The sequence below is a fragment of the Charadrius vociferus genome, unplaced genomic scaffold (genome assembly GCF_000708025.1).
Source record: "Charadrius vociferus isolate BGI_N301 unplaced genomic scaffold, ASM70802v2 scaffold255, whole genome shotgun sequence".
NCBI classification, from domain to species: domain Eukaryota; kingdom Metazoa; phylum Chordata; class Aves; order Charadriiformes; family Charadriidae; genus Charadrius; species Charadrius vociferus.
This window is the reverse complement of record NW_009648785.1, coordinates 2,722,512-2,722,813: the sequence shown is the minus strand read 5'-3', so window position 1 is coordinate 2,722,813 and position 302 is coordinate 2,722,512. Positions and strand designations below refer to the sequence as shown.

At 52.3% G+C, this 302-nt stretch overlaps 1 protein-coding gene across 1 annotated transcript in view; it reads right to left on the bottom strand.

Annotated features, from left to right (window-relative positions):
- Positions 1-302, bottom strand: part of UBE3C (ubiquitin protein ligase E3C) — a 79,026-nt gene extending 78,724 nt beyond the window's left edge. The window contains exon 1 of the mRNA XM_009886774.1: positions 206-302. Within this exon, the coding sequence (XP_009885076.1) occupies positions 206-271 (66 nt within the window). The 5' untranslated portion in view covers positions 272-302. The remainder of the gene's footprint in view (positions 1-205) is intronic.

Below are 302 nucleotides of genomic sequence, written 5' to 3'. Positions count from 1 at the left end.
GGGGGGATCCACCACAAACAACACAAGAGCCAGGGAGCTCAGAGATAAACACATCGTCAGGAGGGGAGGATTCTTCCCCTCTTGGTAAACCTTAGTCATCGCCGCCCCCATTTTTGAAGGCCCAACGGTAAAAATAACGATAATACAAGTCGGGGGACGAGGGAAACCGACACAGACGCGGAGACAGACAGGCGCCGTTCCTTACCTTCCTACTCGCTCCTCCGAGAGACACCTTGGGCCTTGTTTTGAAATCCCCTTCAAAGCTAAACATGTTTACAGCTTATCCCATCTAGAGCGGGGTC